The sequence below is a fragment of the Plectrocnemia conspersa genome, unplaced genomic scaffold (assembly GCF_051122295.1).
Source record: "Plectrocnemia conspersa isolate PC_06_02 unplaced genomic scaffold, ASM5112229v1 ptg000011l, whole genome shotgun sequence".
NCBI classification, from domain to species: Eukaryota; Metazoa; Arthropoda; class Insecta; order Trichoptera; family Polycentropodidae; genus Plectrocnemia; species Plectrocnemia conspersa.
In genome coordinates this window covers 29,007,137-29,026,710 of record NW_028277175.1, presented here as the reverse complement: position 1 = coordinate 29,026,710, position 19,574 = coordinate 29,007,137, and the positions used below count along the sequence as shown (strand labels likewise).

The following is a 19,574-nucleotide window of genomic DNA, read 5'->3' as shown; positions in this document are numbered from 1 at the left end:
TTAATGATTTCATTTATTATGTATTTTTATAATATGTTTGTATTTTCATTTATAATATTTTATAAGACGGTGCTATATTATTTAGTATGTTTTTCCTTTAAGAGTTAATGGGTGTTTTTGGCGATGCTCTTTAATTTGTACACAACGAAGTGTTTGTTCTAGGATCTAAGACAGTTGATAAGGGTTTAATATATATTGACAGTAATACTAAAAACAGATCAAATAAATCAAAAGTAATCATCTGATACCGCTATCAGGCAGTAATTTAATAACTGGCTTAACTGTCTTTTAATTTATGAAATTTAAAATTTATCTCTCTTTAAAAGATTTTATCTACCACCTGAAAATGTTTCGGTCTTTATTTCTATATTTATATATCACTTTTGTTCAATAAAGACGCATCTTAGCGAACATCCCCCTCTTAGCGGTCTTTTAACAATACCTCGAAATTCTCAGAAGGAGAATGAAAGCTAAAGAAAAACATGATAATGGGAGCGAATACTTAAATGTGAAATTTTTGCATCGAACCAAAGAAAGAAATTATTGCTTTACGCCTGAGAGGTCAGCTGCGAGTGTAATAAAAAAATGTTACATGTATTCGATTTTGTAATATGAAATATTGTGTCGTAAAAATTTGGAAGGTATTGGGGAAGGACGGGGAGTTTAATGTTCGCGAGGTTAATCGAAATTTCCGCTCCGAAATTAGAAGTGAACCTTTATGATGAAAGCTCTTTTGTGGAAGCAAAATTGGTCAAGGCGAAAGCTCGACGGACGATAAAAGTTTGGCATTCGATCGAGAGAAGAGAATGGCAAATATTCACATGAGCGATCTATTTTATTTATAATATATACATATATACAATATAATTACAAATTCAGGAGTTGGGTAGACGTATAACCTTAAGATATGATTTACATGTTCTAAGGATACTGGTGGCAGTTTCAGTAAATTAAAAGCTTTAAAAATATCCACGTAAAACAATTAAATAATATAAAATAAACAAAGCTTCAAAAGCTTATTTTGAAATCAAATATATGTAGTCACTGGAATTTAGGAATTAAAAACAATAATTTCAAGCTTTCATAGCTTACATAACAAAGATATATCTTGAAATAATAAAAGCTCTCGCTTATACAATTGTCTCACGAACGCAATAAAGGGATGCCTTTAAAATTCAATCATAATATTATGAACATATTTATTTAAGAATAGAATATGTCGTAATATAATATATTATTAAATTAAATATAAATAAACGATGCTTTTTTCTTACTAAATAAAAAACATATATGTAATTAGTCATAAAATATTTATAAATGCAATTAAAATATATTTATTATTTACATATTATAACTTGTTGCGTAAATTGAAAACTCTTGTTTCAAAATAATGTGTATGTTACAATCAAAGCGCCATTTTTGTTGGCATATGCAAATATTTCACTTAGCCAACAACTTCCTTCCAAAACTTTGGGGATAGCTTCAAAAGATAAGAAGGGTGAGTTTCGAAACTTTATCTATATCTATGGAATCTATATTAGTAAATACAGATTAAATTAATAAATAAAAAGAACATTCAATGTTTAATAATATGATATGTATTCAACATGTATCGAATATAATTTTCACTTAAATAACATATAGGGAATCATGGATTTACGGTGCTCTCACATAAACATACGTACGAATTATATAATATTGGATTTATATATGTATAAAAATAATCTTATATCACCTAGAGACCTTTTGATGCGTTGCTTTATGTAGATTTGGTACTCACCTGAAAAGAGAAAAAATAACGATCGTTAATATACTTTACATAAAATCCTATTTGGCTTAGAATTTATGTATCTGATTTAAAGAATACATAAATTCAACGTATTGTGTTTGACGTTTGATTTTAACACAACAGTGCTTTTGTATTTCGTAGTTGATATTTAAAAAAAGAGAGTTGGAAAAATCGTGAAACTTCGTTTTAGCGGAGGGTTTCATTTTAATCCAAAAATTATGTGTTTGACACTCTGATTTATCACAAAATATTTCAGATTAAAATTATTTATGAACGTAAATTTATTTATGTAGAAAAAAAAAAGTATATTAGCTATCGGTATATACGTATATACATAGAAAAAAAAATTACAAAATAAATAAATAAAGATTTAAAATGAGCGTGTGTGAATATAAATCAAGTTATCTTATTTTTGTGGCAAATATACATATGTGCAATTAAAAAAATTGTAAGATAATATATCTAGAATTTTTATATAATTTATCGATACATTGGGGGTCGATTTATTTATTTTGGCCAAAAAATAAGTGGCAACACACAGCTAAACCTCTTTGGGAAGAAGATGAACGGCGAAGACTCGTTCACTGATCTTTCATATAATATTTTTTTTTAATAATATGTAGCTAATTGTAAGCATTTTAAATAAACTACTACTACAGCGACTTACTATGTGTATAAACCAAAATATTTTTATGAGCCATGAGTAAAACAAATTGATTTTACTAAAAAAGTAAAATATTAAATTAGCATGTCATTTTAATATAAATAAGTTTATCTTATCTTTGCGGCAAAAACATACATTTTATTGATGACACGTGTAGTAAATATATTTATAAAAATGCTAGATTTCTGTATATAAAAATAGTAAATTATAATAGTTACATTTAGATAAAATTAATTTGTTCAGTAAATTCGCTTAATTTGAATCAGTAATTTATTTAAAAAACTATTAGTTTTATTATTATGTTTTAAGCTTTGCTGATATTTTGTATTAAATAAAATAAATATATGAATACTGTATTTTTAAATAAAGTATTATAGCTTTACTGACCGCATGTCAAAAATCTACTGATATTATTAAGCAATTATTAAAAAAATTTGATTTTCGAATCGAATGTTTTTGTCAAAAAATACAGAAAACTTATAAATCAACATGCTATAATAAATATATATTTAATCTTATCTTTGTGGCAAAAATAAATATGTATATACGATTTTCAGGACTTTTTAATAAATATATTTTTAAAACACTTATTGCCGTAAAATTAGAGTGTGAATCTGAACATAAAACGTATTTATTGGATTAATTTTTTATTATTTTGGTCAGTAATTTGATTAAATAGTCAGTAGATTTCATAAATTGTCGGTTGGATAATATCTGAACGGTAAGTATTTATATGAAACGTTTAATTATTATTTAAGTCAGTTATATTTACACCGAATATTGTATTATCGATATTTATTTTGTTCAAGTTTATTTATTTTATTAAATCTTCCGTTGTAGCCTGATAAGCGTAAGCCCAATGCGTTACAACGGGGTGAATCTGTAGCAATTGAGTGTGCCAATCGGATATAATGAATACATCTATGTTACTAATTTTTAATTATTATGGGTAATATTATTTATAACCAATAGATGTCACTGCAGCTGGGGCCAGTGTTTTTAATATGAGCGTATTTTTTTTTTAATGAAAATTTGAGTGCCGCTGTCGAGGCTAGAACCCGCAACCTAAGACGTTACGGACTACACTATTCCGTCCTTAATTAAATTAAGAGCGTCGTAACCTAACAGGTTATCCCAATGCGTCACGATGAAAACAAAATAGTGGTTTATCGGTTTTTCTCGATAATCCGTTTGAAAGCAATCGTTGAAATTCAAAACCGACGAAAACCGAAGCAATTATTTATAGTATGCATTAGCACTCACAATCAATAAAAAAAGCTGGCAAACTAACGCCGACGAAATCCGAGGTAACCGACGAAAACCGAGACAATTTTTTTGAGGAAAAAATCGATGAAAATCGAGGATATTTAAATAAAATAAAACATATTAAAAACAATCAAAAAAATCATGAAATATCAAAATTAAATGATGCGAATGGGTTAATATCAGTATTCAGAGCTTTACTGATAATTTGGTTAAATCTACTGACAGACTAAAATTTATAATTTTGACCAATTATTATAAGGAAAAAGTAATATTTTTTTTGCTGTTTCAAGAGATTCCTAAAGAATATTATAATCAGTGTTTAAATTTAATTAAAAATTGGGCCTTCTTATCTTTGAGGCAAAATATTCATACATACAATTTGTGACACACTTATTTAATAGATTTTTTGTTAATATAATATATCTACAGAATTGCTAAAATTCTATATAGCAAAATTTATTTACTGCGGCAATAGTTTTGTAAGATTTTGGTCAGTAATTTATTAAAATCGATAGATTATATGAGATATATTATATTTGTGGCAAAAAAAACATATAAGCAATTTGTGACACACTTATTTTATAGATTTTTTTTAAATAGAACTACAAAAATGTTAGAATATATTATAGCAAAATTTTATTTTTTGCGTCAATAGTTTTTTAGGATTTTGGTCAGTAATTTTTTTAACTCTAGATTATTTTTGTGACAAAAAAAAACAGAAATACAATTTGTGACACAATAATTAAATATATTTTGTAGTAAACAATTAATAATAATATTATTAAATGTATAAAGTTTTATGAATAGCATTGATTCATTTTTATCAGTTTTAGATTCACATTCTTAACCAATGTTTCTAGATTATTAAAATAATGGAAATTCACTTATAATGTAATTATAAAGTAAACATAAACTAGGTTGATATTGAGTTGTAAATTAAGCTATAAAAAACACTATTTAAAAAATATATAACTGCTATTACGCAATCCAAAAAAAAAATATATAGATGTGGCATAAATAGTAGTGTAAAAATATTTCTGATAAGTAAGATGTAAAAAAACAAATAAAATATGTCGTACTGTTTTTAAGTATTAGCTAAAAATATGTTTCAATTTTGATTATTTCAAACAAAATTACTAGTATAAATGACAGTAGCTATAATAAAAATACGAATTAACCCATTCCATTGTGTTTCATATCTGATTTTTTCGAACAATGCTTCGATCGCACACAACGGATATTAAATATCTGTATTATACTTTAAATAAAATATTTTAATATTACTCTGAATACTTTTCTAAAACGTGTTTTAATTTATTTTGAGAATAAAAGTCAAACAATAAAAGCTTGAAAGTGTCACGCGACAGGTACAAAGAAATGAGCTTTTAAGCTCGAGCGTAATAAAACATACGCAGCGCAAAGTGAAAGAGCATACATTAATAATCGTAAACAATTTTTATTCGATTATAATAACTTTTTTATTCAAACGAGGCTTGGGTTATTTACCTGAAATAATTATCTCAATTGCTTTTTATTACTAGTAACTTAAAAATTCAAGTGTGACAGCGAAAGCTCGTTACATTACAATCCAAAATAAGTTGGACAAACCATATTGACGTCATTCGCCAGGTGAACGTGTCTAAATGTGCGTGTGAATCGATTTGTGAGAATCGAACGAGAGTGCTCAATCGGATTTCTATTGAGAGGTGAATTCGCAAATTTCGCACGCGGATACGAAATGTATTGAAATATAAGCTTAATTGTCTGGGGTCGACCTCGTTGAATAAATTTAATACGATGGCTATCGAACGAGAAATGAAATTAAATAAATATCCAGCTTTAAATCTAAATACTGAATTTTATTAAATTGTAGATATTTAATATTTTATAGTTATTGAAAAAGAGAATTGAATTTTATATTCAACATTTCATGTATTGTATTACAAATGAAAATGTGCTATATATAGTTATTTTGATCTCTTCTTGTTTAATATATTATTGAAAAAGGTCTGTCAGATTGTCGGAATTTATTTATATTTAGATGCTTGTTTTCCAGACAAATTTAGGTTGAATATTGTTTTTGTGTACTGTGACGCATTAGGCCAGAGTTAATATAAATATAAATATTATTGCTTAATCATGTATTATTATTAATTACCACCAACGTAGAAACAACTAATTGATAATATTTCTGGATTAAATACATATAATGTGCATATACATACATATAACTGATAAAGCGCATTATTACAAAATTCAATATCAAGAATATACGACTTAGCTTGACTATAAATAATCATCACGATATTTTAAAATCTAAGTATACATAATCTGTGATAAACGATTGGAATTAAAATTAAATAATAATTACTAATTGTGAGTTTATAAGTACGATAAAAATTGTAATATACTCACATGAAAGATATATATGAAAACCAAAATTTTGCCTATTACTATTCTACCAGAATATGAAAAAATATTGCTACTAAAAAATGCAAAAATACTGAATTTAAATTTAGAAAACAACTACATAAATATCAAGTTAGATCTACCGATTATTTACACATCCCTCAAGCATTTTCTGTGAAGTTAGGCACAAAATCTTTGAAATATATTGCAATTAAAACCGTCAATGATTTACCAAAATCAACTAGGAATAATTGCAAAGAAAATAAAAAATATTTTTTTAATTAAATTTGCATCCATACTTTACATAGCTTAATATTGTTTTTGTCATTTTTTAGTGGGATCAGCAATTTAAAAGTAACTGAAATTTTATTTTATTTTTGAAATTAGGGTTAAATTTTTAAATAAGTAAATTAAAATTAATGACTTCATATTTACGTAAAAATAAATAAATAGAAATATACGATTTTTAAGCTTTAAAAATACCGTAAAAAAGCTGCCGGAAAGTCTTGGTCGTACATATGAAGCATAAAAATATATTAAAATTAGTTACTTTATTTAATTAAAAATATATATGTATAAAATAATAGCAATAGAAACATAAACAATTTTTGTAAATAGTTTGGGTTAGTAAATTGTAAGTTATTGATTTAGAAAAAATATATTTTTATACAACGAAATATGATTTCAGCAAAGCTATGAAAAACGTGTTCAATTTACGTTTGAACATCTGGACTGAAATTTATGCAATTCATATTCTCAAATGGAGAATTTAGATAAAAAATAACGTGCTATTTTTTACATAACAATAAATATTTATTTTTTATGAAAAGTGGCACATTGTTTGAAATTAGTTATGTCCAAAATTAATATGGTCAGTGTTCCGTGATGAAAAGTAAATTTCCCTAGAGAAACATTGTGCTTTTTATAAAAAATGTGTAATTATATTTTCAATTATTTTTTTAGATAGTAAATATTTTTGTCGTTATTCGTTATGTAATAACATTAATCATTTATTATTAAAATAATAAAAATATGATATAAATAATAAAGTATATGATTATGTACTCACATTTTTTATTACCTAAATATACTATATAGTTGATATACCTGCGTGCAGTTTAACATTAAGTAGAAAAAATAGGGTCACAATTTCAAAACTCATGATTAAACCATAAAAACTTTTTATAGCAAATACATTTATTAATAAACTTTTATGTCACTAATATAAAATACCCCAATTTATATCTAAAGTGGGGGTCACGAAGACGTTGAAACATATTCTTGCTATCTTGTTTGATTCATGCGAAGTTATTTTGACTGACATTTAGACATAAAACGAGTAGCATACCAATTTATTCTATAATTGATTTTTAACAAAAATAAATATATAAAAAAATGTTAAATCAAATTGACAGTGACTTAAAATTGCTGATGGTGATGAATTATGTGAATATTATTATAACAAAGGTGCAATCATATCAAGGAGGCTCCTTGAAGAACCATCACAAAAGAATGGCAAGTTCTGAATGTAACAATTAAGTATACTATATTTATTACTAATAGATTGTATGGTTATTAAATAGAACACATTTCTATTTTAACGCTGTTTGGATAAGGCAATCCAAATTAAACGATTAAATTTGTGACCCAATAACTCGATAACGCACCAGTGCAAAAGTTGATACTAATTCGTAAATTTTTGGTTAAGAACAACATCGGCGTGATGCCGCAATTATCATATTTATTCAATAAATTTTTTTTTTCACTTTTCTGTATTAATTAATACAACTAAATATTATTTATTGCTGCTTGAACTTTTCCTTGATTTTTGTCTAGAAGCTTATTTATGTAAAGAATTAATTAGAGTTTTTTTACATGTCCTTGTTTCAATTTTTTTTTGTTATCTAAACATTTTTAATGCCCTGAACAAACTGATATTATGAAGAAACAAAGGCATAAAAGTATGTTAGTTGCATAAATCCTAGAGTTAAGTCATCATTGCTAAGCGAGGTTTTGAATTGTCATAGTGAAAAAATACTCCCTTTCTGTTTACGACTTAAGGTCTAACCTGTTTAAGAGCGGTTTTTCATTTTGGTAATTGATCACGATTATATTTGACTGTAATTGTTTCGTTGCGTTCTAAAATTTCATTATACACAATACCCCTGTAATTTAACCGTACATAAAGCATTACATGGTTGCAGGAATTTCTGCTATCAGGGTGGTTAATGGGGTTTGCTCAGATATAGCACAATGTCTTTTTCATGTCACATTGTTGTATACAACCCGTGTTTCATGTCCAGTTAGCAATCGATGGAAAAAGCTTGTGCTTTTATTTTTCATTTAAAGCAATATGTATTGAATTTAATGGTGGCTGGTAATTGGGGAAGAAGGAAAACGTCCTAATCAAATTATTCTTATGCGATGCAAATGTGTCACAACAGTTTAATGGGTCAGTCCCATTTTAAGTGCAATCTCAAAGCAAATTTTATTTTTTAAATTCTAGTCTATAAAAAAAATAATAAAATAATGACGTCCTAGAACTTTAACTACTTTTTTTAACACTAAATTCACAAGTTACTGTTTGTTAGCATTTTTTTTTAAACTTATAACATTTCTGCTAAATTTCGGGCTCTGAATACCGAAATAGGTAGAATTGATATTTGAGGAAAAATGCTCGGTGAGGATAAAATTACTGTTATAAAAGAACGCATTTAAAGTTTCCCAGCAAATAAAAGCCACTATACTAGATCTTATCACACCCTAGGTTAAAAAAATTTGAACTCTGATTTAGATATTAAAAAAAATATATGACTTTTATGTAGAGAAATGTAGATAAAATAACGAATCAAACGTAAATAAGTAAATTTACAGAAAAGTAATCAATACTGAATCGAAATAATGAAACAATATTTAAAATATTATTTAACATGGCTTAATAAAAAATCTTTTAAATAAAAAAAATACTTTTTTCATTTTAACCTTAAATTTTTCATGTTTTCTTAAAAATTATATGCAAAATTTAAATGTCAAAATAAATTATAAATCTAGCAGAATATATAAACTTGAAAACAATGTGTTGCGTAATATAAAAATATTTTTTAATAAATACAAACGCAAACCTTTTAATATCACGTAATGAAAAAATCATGACTTAGTCCACTTTCATTTTTATTGGCTCATGTATGTATGTATAATATGTCATATTTTTTTGGATGTATATCATATTGTATATCATCGGTTACAATCATATATTTTTTCAACTTTTTTTCTGGAGTTTTTCAACTCTTCTTGGAAGAGTTGTAGAGCTCCTGATTTTTTCGTATACACCACTTGTTGCTCTTTTTTATTGTTGAACAAATGACTATCAAAAAAACTATTATTTTATATAATATACTTTTAAAATAAGAGCTTAGCTTCGCCCAACTGGCTGAATGGTCCTGTGTTTAATTAAATTTATTACTCCTATTTAAAAATATTTTACACGGATTTGATCTATGTGACAATGAAAGTGGATGATGTCATTATTCCAGAAATTTAAAATACATTGCGCATCTTAAACTTAATTTATGAGTTGCGTGTTTTTATTGTTTTACAGTGAATCGTTTAAGTCAGCGCATCAACGTGGACGAGTTCAAAACTGCAGCAGTGATCGTGTCTTAAAAACAAATAATTGACAAAAATGTAAAAAAAAAAATTTTATTTTTAATTTGCTTTTATTTTCAATATAAAATATTTTTACTTGTATTAATTTCTTCCCTAAAATGTTTTTAACGAAGATACAATTTTTTTTATTTTTTGAATAGCCACCATTTTAAAACAAAACTGTGGATATAGCTGGCTAACATAAATATTTGAGATGTTTAACAGGTCTATTTTTTGGCACAAAAATTATGCTGATATATTAAAAGCAGCAAAAGTTATCGTGTCTTTAATTTATGTAAATTCCATATATAAACTTATTACTTTCAGGCAAAATATATTTTTATAAGGAATTAAGTTAGGTTGAGTTAGGCTAGGTTAGGCTACGATTTATCGTACCCTAACCTAGCATAACTTAAAAGATTTTTGTTTAAGGGAAAATATAAATTTATGTAAAAGTGTTCTTAATTTTATATCTTTAATTACACATAGAGGTAGTCACCAGGGCGGTGCAACGGGTGCAAGGTACCTAGGCTGCATATTATGAGGGGGTCTTTTATAAAAATTAATATTTTTAATGGTTTTTCTTCAGCGCCATATGGATATTTCAGGAAAACAATTAAATGTTTTATAGTATAAGTTGCGATTAAAAAAAATTAAATTATTAATTTTAAAAATCATTAAATTTTTTTTTAAGAATTGGACCCTCTCATATATTGCAGCCTGCGTACCTTGCACCCGTTGCACCGCCCTAGTGACCTTACTTAATTCCTTATAAAAACACATTTTGCTGCTTGAAAATAATAGGTTTATAAATGGAATTTACTCAAAATTAAAGACACTATATCTTTTACTATATCAGTATAATTTTTTTGCCAAAAAATAGACCTTGTAACATTTTAAATATATATGTTAGCCAGCTATATCTACCATTTTATATTCAAATGATGGCTATTCAAAAAAATAAATAAAAACGTATCTTCGTTTAAAAATATTTAAAAAAAGTACAGATAGTAAAAATGTTTTGTCATAAAAATAAAAGCAAAATAAAAATCGAAAAATGCTTATTTTATATTTTTGTCAATTATTCGATTTTAAACATTTTAGGAAATTGCTTTAAGAAAAAAACTACAAATTCTTAAATACCCGCAATTGCAAGAAAATGTATTGTGTAAAATTTAATATTAGATTACTTGAACTTGAATTATATTTTAAACTCATTTAATGAGTAATAATATTGGGGGAGGGAAGGGGCGAAAATTTAGTTTTTGCCTGGGGCGCTAAATAACCTAGTGCTGGTTTTGTGTATATTGCTATATTTATTTCTATCTTGATTAAAAATATTAATAATTTATAATAAATTAATATAATAAAAAAATGTTGAATTTAAAAATTTAATCGCAAATCATAACCATCACAGTTTTATTCAATTTTATACGAATTTGTGAATTACAGTGATTAAAACAATTTTTTATGTACGATATACATATATGTAATTACATTGTTAATTACTCAATCTCAGTATAATGAAATTCTGTCTGTGTATGACGGTTTGTGGCGTTGATTATTCAACTTATGTATTTGTACAAAGCTTTTAATATATTATACAGAACCCAATCCCTTTTACTGATATGTTAGCAATATTCAACCTAAACTGACTCGTCTAAGTAATAATCATATAAGTATGGATATTATCCATTATAAACAACAAACGGCCGTCAAACAAGTGATATCCATTACCATTTTATATTTATGGAGTGCATTACATCTAGTTAATTAACGGAGTTTCCCTGCGAGCTAATTAAATTTTGCTCGGCGTTCGCCACCGAAACGATCTATACGACGTCAGGGTAATAGACCTGGAAAAGAAAAGTAGTATCCTGGGTATCTCTCAGACACGCCAGCCAGCACATCCTTGGGGATTCGCATAAGCAATGAGCCGGCAATGGATATAACTTCCCCGGGGCGAAAATGTTACTCGGTTATCTGCGTCGCTTCAAATCCTACCGAAACTTACACGTATACGACGGGAGCTTCATGAAATTGCCTTTAGGATACGTAACAAAGACGGATTAGATGGATGGGAAAATGTTTAAAATGTCCGAGTATGTGACGAGGAGAAAAAAGGACATATTGTATGAAAAAGTGAGTGTCGTGTGTAAGTATTATAGAATTCATGCAAAGCGAAAATGCTGTGATGTGGGAGAGCTTTTATAAAAATATATGAAATAGGGTATGGTATGATAAAAAGAAAAAGATAATTAAACTACTGTATTATGCTGTTTTATGTAGTAAAAATATTTGAAGCAGTACTCTCAGGTTAATCAATTGAACAATTAAAGATAATAAAATCTACAGGTTTAAATCGGTATAAAACTTTTTAAAACATTTACTATTAAATCACAAAAGCAGTTTCAGCACGTGATATACAAAGTTTTAAACGTCTAAGACAAAAAGAGTTTTTTTTTGTAAAAATGGAACACCACCATGAGAAAACTTTTTCAAGATTATTTTTCAATAAAAATTTGACTAATAAAACTTGACAAGTTTCTTTAATGAATTATGATTGTTACAATACAAACAATATTTAAATAGTCATACATTTAAAATTAATAATTTATACGAGTAGTGTACTGTATATTTTAAGTATAATATTATACATTTTGTCACTTAAAATCATTGTTTAAAAATAGATTTTAAAATTACTTGTATCTCTTAGAAAAAACATTTTTTATAATACATAATTTAAACGGCAAAATAACTTATCTCGAATATTATAAATCATATGTAGCGATTTATAAAAAAATAACTCATACCATATTAGGTATTTATATGTTTTATATAATAGTAAACATCAAGTATATGATACGATATTATTAATAAAAGTATTGCTCAACAGCAAAATTGACAAACGCCACTCAATTAGGATTATGTGACTCATAAGATTTGAAGATATATATTTTTGGATCATTTTATTAAAATTAAATAATAATAAAATCACCGTTAAGCTCTTTACAAATAAAACTAAAAGAATTTTATGAATATATAAATTTTATAAATATATATATATATATAAAATATATACTATAAGATTGCTGTGTGGGAAGTAATGTCGTATGCAAAGAAGTGCAAAATGGTAAAGAGAAAACCTCGCTTTGCCGTTTGTGTACTCTATCTGGTGTTTGATGGCATAAAGAAAATATGAGAAATAATAAAAAGCGTTCAAGCAAGTAAACTTGTAGCTCGTGAAAAATTGTAAAAGTTCTCTGACGCTTCAAAAAAGAGCTTCGTGGAAATTCGCCTGCATTTTCCATCGCGAATGTCAGTGCATGTCCGGATAGCTGACAAGGACAGCTGTATATAATACATATGCATATTATACATATATCGTATTTTATATAGTCTCAAAGTATAAATATGTATATTCATAAACAATTGATACACATTATATGTACATATAGAGGTGGAAATATGCTATATATGTATTTAGAGCAAACAATTTTATTATTATACATATAATAGAATTTGGTTTAAAGTGTGCAAAATTAAAACAAACAAAGCATCTATACCCTTTGCTTTACATAATCTTGTTACTGCGACTAGAATTATATTAAAGTATCTGACTTAAGCCACAGCTATTTATATTAAAATTAAATTAAGTCAGGACAACTAAAACAATCAGTCACAAGAAAAGAGTGTCAAATATGGATCGTATCTTCTTTATTTATCTAAGGTCATACAGTTTATACGTATTTCATATTTGCATATTACAATAATATAAAATTATTACATATTTTAATAAATAAAATAAATTATTTATTAATTAATGATGCTACTTTCTTAGGAAACAAACAAAGTTTATTTTTACTATGCTGTGAGTATTATATTATAAAATAATTAAATATTTAATACAAACCACTAAAACGATTATTTATTCAATTGAAGCTATCAAAAATATTATAGATATAATGCTTGATATGTAAAATTAAGCTGCTCAGGATATAATTTGATTAAAAGTTAAATGCATTTTTCTCTTTGATGCATAAAGTCGCTTTGAAGTTCTTTAAAAGTTAGCAAAACGTAATTTGATTGCCTCAGATCCATCTCCTATGTACGTATATTGCCTTTATCGTGTTATTTTTTATCAGGCAAAAATTTAATTTTAGCAATTTCCTCGCCAAAAGCGTGTCTTTCCGACAATATTAAATTGCATTTCAAGCTCGACGTACACAAGCTTGAAATTACTAAAGAGACTTTTACTGAATTTTCGCTTTTAAACTTCGCCCAAATCTTTAATTATGCAGAAAAGAACAACTCTTTGCTTTTGCGATGGCAAATGGTTTCAGACCAAAGTAAAACGCCATTTAAAACTCCATATAATTTGTTAGGCATTTAAGGAAAACAGTACAATTAAAATAAGATGTACAGGAATAGCTACTCAATTAAATATATATTTAATTATTTGCCATAAATACTTTTATTTATAAAAAAAACATTTAATAAAATATTTGTATTTGATTTATTCATATAAATACCCACGACTATTAATAGACCTCAACCTTTTTGTGCCCTTTAAGCGCATAACAAAAAATGTTAAATTTCAATTTTCCACAAGCGTAATTCGTTTTCTCATCTTTGGACATCTTATCACTCCATTAACCATTTTATTCAAGGGATTTATCCAATAGACCGCAATACAATAGTTAGCTTTTCGGGTAATGATGCAGAAACGCAGCTTTTATCTAATATAATAATGCAGAATTATCCTAAGGCTTATTTATAATACTGATTCCGGTTTCTAATATATTTTGAGTAAATTATTATATTTCATATATAATACACACATCGTTAAAAATTTGTTATATTATTAAAAAAATATCGTACCTAATTAAAACGTATTTTTATTTACTATAAATATATTGTATGATATTTTTTGTTAATTTACATAACTTCTTAGTATTCTCTGCTGGTTTTTTTTAACGAATTCGTTTGTAGTTCGCAATCGAAGTGTGCTTATATTTACATTTAAGACGTAAAAGTTCTTTGAGCAAGCTGCAACTCAATTTGCTTTGGATATAAATTGAAACAAAATTAAATAAATTAGAGTGGCAATAGACAGTCGGAAATTTACAATTTGTCTTATAGAAAATGTAAGAGAATTTAAATGTTTATAAATCAACTTTACAACAATGAAATAAGCATAATGAGTTTATGGTTCTGGACAATAGAAACTACTGAATTTATTACACAGCATAATTTTAAGAATATTTTAATAAAAACCTGCTTTTATTATTTTAATGTTTCTGGCAAATTTTATCGTACTCAAAAATATTTTTTATTCACATATATCTAGTTTATTATAATATATTATGATATAGTACATTTAAGATATCAGTTAAAGCTGTTTTAAGATGCTATATTTACAGTAAACATTAAATAATGAAAATTCTCACTAATGTTTTAAAAGTGATTTATAAGGTACTCTTGCAATCGTATTTTTTTAAGCAATATGTATTATTTGACTAAGATTGAAAGTGATTTTAACATTTGACAAAGAAAAATTAGGATAAACAATTGCTTGAAATGTAAAAAATAGTGAAATTTGTTTGCAACGTATTTTTTATGAAAAATATATTTTATCTGACTTTTAAATCTAAAATTTAATTAATTACACTTATCTTTAAAAATTATAATATTTAAAAAAAAAAAATTTAACTTGCTTATAAATACATAATTTTATGAAAATATTTCCAAATGTACGAAAAACGTTGCCAAATTTATGCAGCAATAATTAAACGGAAAATTAACACATTAAACTTAAATTACTTTATATTAATTATATTTTTAAATGACTTCTAAAATGAGTACATCGAAATAAATAAAAAATTATCTAAGTAGATATATAGAATTTTTGGTTGAGATTTTTACAAAAAATTTTACTTTTTCTAAATTTATTCATTTCAAAATTTATAATCAAATACTAAATTATAAATTATTTATAAATATACGAGGCAATATGTGTGATTTATTAAAATCATTATTAATATAATTTTATAGCATAATTTTTAAAACAAATGATTTTTTGTAAAATTAATGTTTTTGAAAATTTTAATAATACTACATTCATTAAAAAATAATATTTGAAAATTCACGAGACACAAAATCTAATAAAATACAGACATTGATAAAATATAAAAAATCATATACGAATATAATAAGAATTTTTAGTAGAGATTTACTACAAAAAATTATATTTTGAAAAAGTTTAAATTATTATTTTGTACGATTATTTTATATACATTAAAACTCGATTATCTAATAATAATAAACTATAAAATAATATTAAAAGTACGAAATACTATTACTAATACATAAAAATATCGTTTATATTAAAAAAAAATGAGTACTATTTGTAGCCATTTTTTACTGGAAATTTTACTTTAAATTCATGTATTATTAATAATATATTTTTTTGTACATTCTTTATCTATTCGTTATTTAAATTTTATATTAACTAGTATAAGATAAATATTAATGATTTTTTTAATGCTTAAAATATATTTATTAATAAGCTGTAAATAAAAAGAATGAATTGTGTGTAACTAAAAAAGCGCGACTTTACGAACGCGTAGCGTAAAACAGCCACGCCTAGGCCTTTATTAAAATTTTTGTGAGCTTAAAATATTTTATTACATAAGTGTTTTTTTAAAGCTTTAAAAAATAAGAAAAACGATATAGATAATCATATAATAAATTAAATTAAATTACCACCTAATTTACTTTTCAATATTCTTTCATAGAAAGGTATTTAGTTTTTTCCCTACACACAATATTTAATTTTATATCCCTAATTTTTATTTAATTGTAGCTAATAAGAAATATCAAGCACGAAAATAAACCAGTAACATGTATTTTATTTAAAGCTTTTTTGTAAATTTAATTAAAATAATAAAATAAATGTTTTATATACAAAAAAAATATTGTATAAATAATTTAAAAATTTTAAGTTAAAGTCTAAATTTATTCGTGTGAATATTTTTATAAAATACAACAATTAATTTTTGCACATATTAAAATATAATATTTTTAGAAATATTTTTTTTTTATTTATTAAAAATATTTAAATATCAATAAAAATATGTAACTATATTATTAAAAATATGTAACGGTTAAATACCATTGCTTTTATTTAATTAATATTTAACATTAATAACATTAAAGGCACTTATATAAATTTGTTTAAAAAATAGATCGAATTAAAATCAAACATATAAAGTTCACATTATATAAATATATATATGCAAAAACTACATTTAATAAAATATTTTAAGTAATAAAAAATCATTTAATAATTGGCGGAGTTAAAAAGTTACTTAGACAATAAGACAAAAACAAGTTTCGACCCTAGACTTATTGTAAGTGTTTGAAGCGACATGCTCAAACTAATTAATTGAATAAAAATATTAATGATAGGATAAACGGATGATTAAAATATCTTTAGCGCGATAATTGAGAGGGTTGTACTAATTATTTTACACGGTTCGCTGTTGCCATAAAATTAGCGTTTACGACCCGTTTTATTAACGAGAAACGTGCTTTGTTAGATATTTTTTTCCACAATTATTATTCAGATGAAAAAGCCAGAATTCTGTGGGAAAACTAAGCATTCCCTTAGGTGTAACATGAATGTATTTAAAAATAATTTATATGAGTAGAAAATTGTATTTTAATTTAATAGCATTAACAGTATTAATCGCATGAAAGGTATCGGAACATACGGACCGTTAACGTTATTGTATGACCCTTTATTAATATCGTCCTAAAAGCATTGACCATTTAAATTTGCACCAAAGCAAATTAATTTATATAACGTTAAATATATATTTAATGTAACTTCGTGAAGTAAGTATTATTTTAACGACTGATAAAAATCATAATATTAAAAAAAACAATGATAACATACCAAGAAATATTTTTTATATAATTAAAACGAATGGACGATTTTTGCTATTGATAAGTTATTTCTCAAGGTCTTAAGACATACCATACTCTGGTTCGGAATTAAATATATATATATTGAAATTTTTACTATTGCCTTTAATTTTTTATATAAAATAAATTTCGCCTCACTTGGCTTAAAAACGATTTTTAGCTATTGCTAATTTTTCCGTTCAAATTAACTTTAATTAATTTTCATTCGCAGACATCCGAGCGAACAAATCATTGGCATTTCCATCAAGTACGAATTTTCGAAGAAAATTAATCAGACGTAAGCCGAAAATCTCGCTTATCTCAGATACAAAATGTGAAAAATCACGATAAAAAAATATTTTTTTCATTTGCACTTTACACTCAAATTGCCAATTTGCGTATTTTCACCACAACAAATCAATCAAGTGTAATTGACGGATGTAAGAGATACTTAAGATTGGTGAGTATAATAATAGTATTTTAAATAGTAATTATAATAAATATTTCTCTAATCTATCTGATAGTAATATTATTAAAAAAATAATATCAATACATTATTGACACATGGTACGACAGTTATTGATATAAATAAGCATCGCTGTTTTTCTATATTTATACAATTTGTTAACCAATAACGAGCCACACAATAAAACGATAACACAGAACCAGAATATACATAAATATATGTAAAGTTTTTGCTTATTTACAATCGCGCTAAAACGGATTCGAATACCCAATGATTGCTCGGTATCGTGCTGGGTAAAATTACTACATGGCACGTAAGGGCCATCGGTGCCTCGCTCAGCCGAAAGGTAAAGGTAACTCATATACATATATAAATACCTTATACATGTACCTATGTATCATAGGTATCTGCCTTTTTGCTATAAGTTCGCACTTCGGCGGGTCAAGGGCGAAAATCGTGAAAATTTATATGAATATTTAAGCCGAGCAGTCTTAGGCTGGATTTTATTTCTGCGAATTTAATTCATTGCGAAATATTTGAGAAGCGTTTAATGAATAATTGGTAAACGTTCGCGTGCGTTCTCAAGTAAATAATTTTGAATAATTGATGGTTTGGGAGCTGGGGGAGTTTTGCTAGAGATACGGTTCTTGATATTGACGCAGTTGATTACATTTCGGGATGTTAAACTGAGATCAAATTAACATAATTCGACGTATGTGGTATATGATCATAAAAGCAAATATTTGCTTTACATTGTTTTAAATATTAAGTTTTGATTTATGGTATCAAATATAATGCTCATACACAGACACATTTCTTATCTTAGATATGTTCTTCAAATAAATTTGTTTATCTTTAACGTAAATAGTATTCGATATTCTAGGATTTTCCTAGAAGAATAAAATAAACATGAAATATATTTCATCGAATTCTTTTCCAACTTTTCATGAAAAAATATTCAAGCTTTGATTTATTGAGTCAACACTGATAAAACTAGAATTGTATATTTATGGTTTAAAATACAAATAAATATTATATAATTAATGAAACATTAAAACATATTTTATATTAAATTTTATATTTAAGCATTTAAGTCATTAACCCAATGCGGTACAACAGGATTAACACAATTAATACCTACATATCAAAGTCGGTAAAGCAGTGACATTTTTTCAAATATTAACTATGTACATGAACAGCTTAAGTCTCTTGGAACAACCTAACTTGATTTTATTTTTATTAATTATCTACGATAGTCACCCGTGATATAAGAAAAATCTAAGAAAACCTAATCTATAATGATTGATTAGAATTAAAAATCAATAATAATTTATAATAAAATGCTTAACATTTTTATAATATAATAA

General features: G+C 25.5%; 1 protein-coding gene across 2 annotated transcripts in view; it reads right to left on the bottom strand.

The window, feature by feature from the left end:
* Positions 1–1,575: 1,575 nt before the first annotated feature.
* The window catches only part of LOC148230183 (uncharacterized), a 39,262-nt gene continuing 21,263 nt past the window's right edge, over positions 1,576–19,574 (bottom strand). For both annotated transcript variants that reach the window (XM_088198707.1, XM_088198708.1), the window contains one exon: positions 1,576–1,780. In XM_088198707.1, the coding sequence (XP_088054833.1) occupies positions 1,777–1,780 (4 nt within the window). In that variant the 3' untranslated portion in view covers positions 1,576–1,776. The remainder of the gene's footprint in view (positions 1,781–19,574) is intronic.